We start from the raw sequence: 2,500 nt of genomic DNA, 5'->3' as shown, positions 1-2,500 counted from the left end.
ACCACACCAGGTTTGGACCAAATACAATCGCAAGATTCGTCGCTGTCATTTTATTCACACAAGCATATGAAAGCACCTGGAATAAAATAAATCTCTTTTTAAAAGGCCTGCGGATAATAAACGATTGCAGCTATTACCAAGACCACAAAAGCAACAGATTTTTCGATGTGTGCATATATCAGTTTTTAGGTGTCTAAATTCGCGTAACAACAAAAAGCCCGAAAAAGGACCTCGGAAAACGTGCACAACGACTCTGTCTGGATGAAGGTATTTGTCTAAAGAATGTTTTGAACTTTAAATGTTATGCTGTTTAGGGCACCTAGAAACTGATTTTTATACGGGTTGCATAATTTGTCACTTAATAGTTTTGATAATAGCCTGACGAAGACCCCGAAACGTTGGCCTTACGCTTAAAATAATCTGTCGTAACTGAGCAACATACAATACAAAACAAGGGCATTCTTAATTTTCGAAGAAGGAAAATTGCTGCAGTGGTAAGAGCCCTGGCTTTCCAATAATCAGCATGTTCAGACCGGATGATGCCATATGTGGAATGAGCTTAATTTCTCGATTCTATACTATCCTCTGCAAGCTTTCTATCCCGTTTTCACAACGATTTCGATGGCTGGATTTGTAGCGTCTTTAAGTAGCCCTCCTCCAGTTCTTAACTTAGTCACCTTGTTAAAAAAATTGCCACGCATTGCGTACGTAGGGTAGTGCGGTAACTTGACACAGTGCTTTATTACATAACTGTCAACTAAGCTACGTTTTGTTTTACACGAGATTCAAATTGTCTTTCCGTAATATGTAGCTCTAATAGTACGCGATATTGTTAATCATTCTAGTGCCATGGCAGATGTGTTAGTTAAATAGCTCCCTGAGAAGACATGGGGTTACTACTGAGTAAAATACAAAACCCAGATAGATTGAAAAACTGAAATAAAAGGGAATCCTTTCAACCTCTTTCCCCGGCAAGTTAATTAAGCTTGTACTCTGAGCGTCTGACAGCTTTGCAGGAAAAAAGTTCATTGAAGTTAAGCCCCCATCCGGCTGGGTTAGTATCTGGATGGGAGACCTCAAAATATACGACGTACGGTAAGGACATAGGACCCAAAATTCTATTTTAAGGTGATTTCTCAGTATTGCACTGCGCATCCTGTACTGCGCATATGGTGTGTCAATATTTATAAATTGGTCAAATTTGCGAAATTGTAAATATGGTGTAAATCGATCATACACGCTGAAACAGTTCTCAAAACATGTGAGAGAAGTTGTGAATGAACCATAATTCGTCGCGAATAAGCGAACGCATTCCGAGAACATGGTGAAATTTGTTGTTTCGACCTACGATAATCGAGATAGACAAGTACGATGGTGTTTTACTCTTAAGCGAGCACGGTGAGCTATATTTTTTATTCCATAACTTTTATGGGCAAATTATCCTCTTTCAATAAAAAAATTGTTTAAAAAATTCATCGGAGGGAAAAAAGATGAAGCTAAAAACGTACACAAAGCCCCTTATCCAAGGATGTAAATTATGATCGTGAAAACAATGACTCGAGAAACGTTTTGAGTCGACGTCGTTTTAAGTTGAGTGATTTTTCCATAAACGTTATTCTGAAGACATGGCTCCACATGCTCAAGACGTTCTACCTATCAGGTGTTTTTTCAAGTATTACTATAAAAATCCTCTCGTTTAGCTACCACAAAATGTACCCTGACCGATGAAAAAACGCGCGTGATTAGTATCAGTACAGGCAGGCATCAATAGGGTAACACTGGCCCATTCTATCTCTTAAAAAAGCACGGTTGACTTATCTTGTTTATTGTAGTTCTCAAAACAGGAATTAGTAGGGAACATTCAGGGAAAGTTTCAAGAAAATCGTTCGAAAACTTTTTTTTTTTCTGAGGAATCACCTTAAGGTTCAAAAATGCGAACTAAGCAAGGTACAGACTTTGAAGGCCTGCTTTATGCAAAACAAATATTGATACGAAAGTAAATAACTATTGATGCACAGTTTTGAAGAACAGAAGGAAGTTTTTAGGAAGTGTCGATCGAAATTTAAAAAAAATTGCCACCAGCAACAAAATTTGCGGCATGAAAACAACATGAATTTTGTGCCGCGAATATAAAAAGTTATCATCAGCGAAAAACATTTTAAAAGATTTTTGCTACGTTCAATTTTCTATTGTACTTTTGGCTGCACAAGTAGATCGCAAAATCGAATGTGACATCGAATTCAGCGGCCGCCTGTGATCAAGTTACCTTGGGTGTTACTAACAACTCACGAAACAACAGATACATCTTTGGTCTTGTTAGTTTTTTCTTCTTTCATGTGTTATGAAGTTCGGCAATAAATGTGCGAATTAAACACAAAGATCACAATCGTCCAACTCTTGAGGTTGACAACTGTTTCCGCAAAGTCAGGAATTCACTCTCCTAGACGAGGTTATTTATCACCAGATAATTCCATTGTTTTATTCATCAGCTTCACAAATT

The 2,500-nt window shown here is 37.6% G+C and overlaps 1 protein-coding gene across 1 annotated transcript in view; it reads right to left on the bottom strand.

The window, feature by feature from the left end:
• LOC138007176 (rho GTPase-activating protein 8-like) overlaps positions 1-2,500 on the bottom strand; it is an 18,872-nt gene that overhangs the window by 415 nt on the left and 15,957 nt on the right. Inside the window, exon 12 of the mRNA XM_068853934.1 lies at positions 1-76. This exon is cut by the window's left edge and continues 415 nt beyond it. Coding sequence (XP_068710035.1) covers positions 1-76 — 76 coding nt within the window. The remainder of the gene's footprint in view (positions 77-2,500) is intronic.

Source organism: Montipora foliosa, chromosome 6, assembly GCF_036669935.1.
Source record: "Montipora foliosa isolate CH-2021 chromosome 6, ASM3666993v2, whole genome shotgun sequence".
In the NCBI taxonomy this organism is placed as follows: Eukaryota; Metazoa; Cnidaria; class Anthozoa; order Scleractinia; family Acroporidae; genus Montipora; species Montipora foliosa.
Note: the sequence above shows the minus strand (reverse complement) of the source record. Positions and strands in the feature narration are given on the sequence as shown.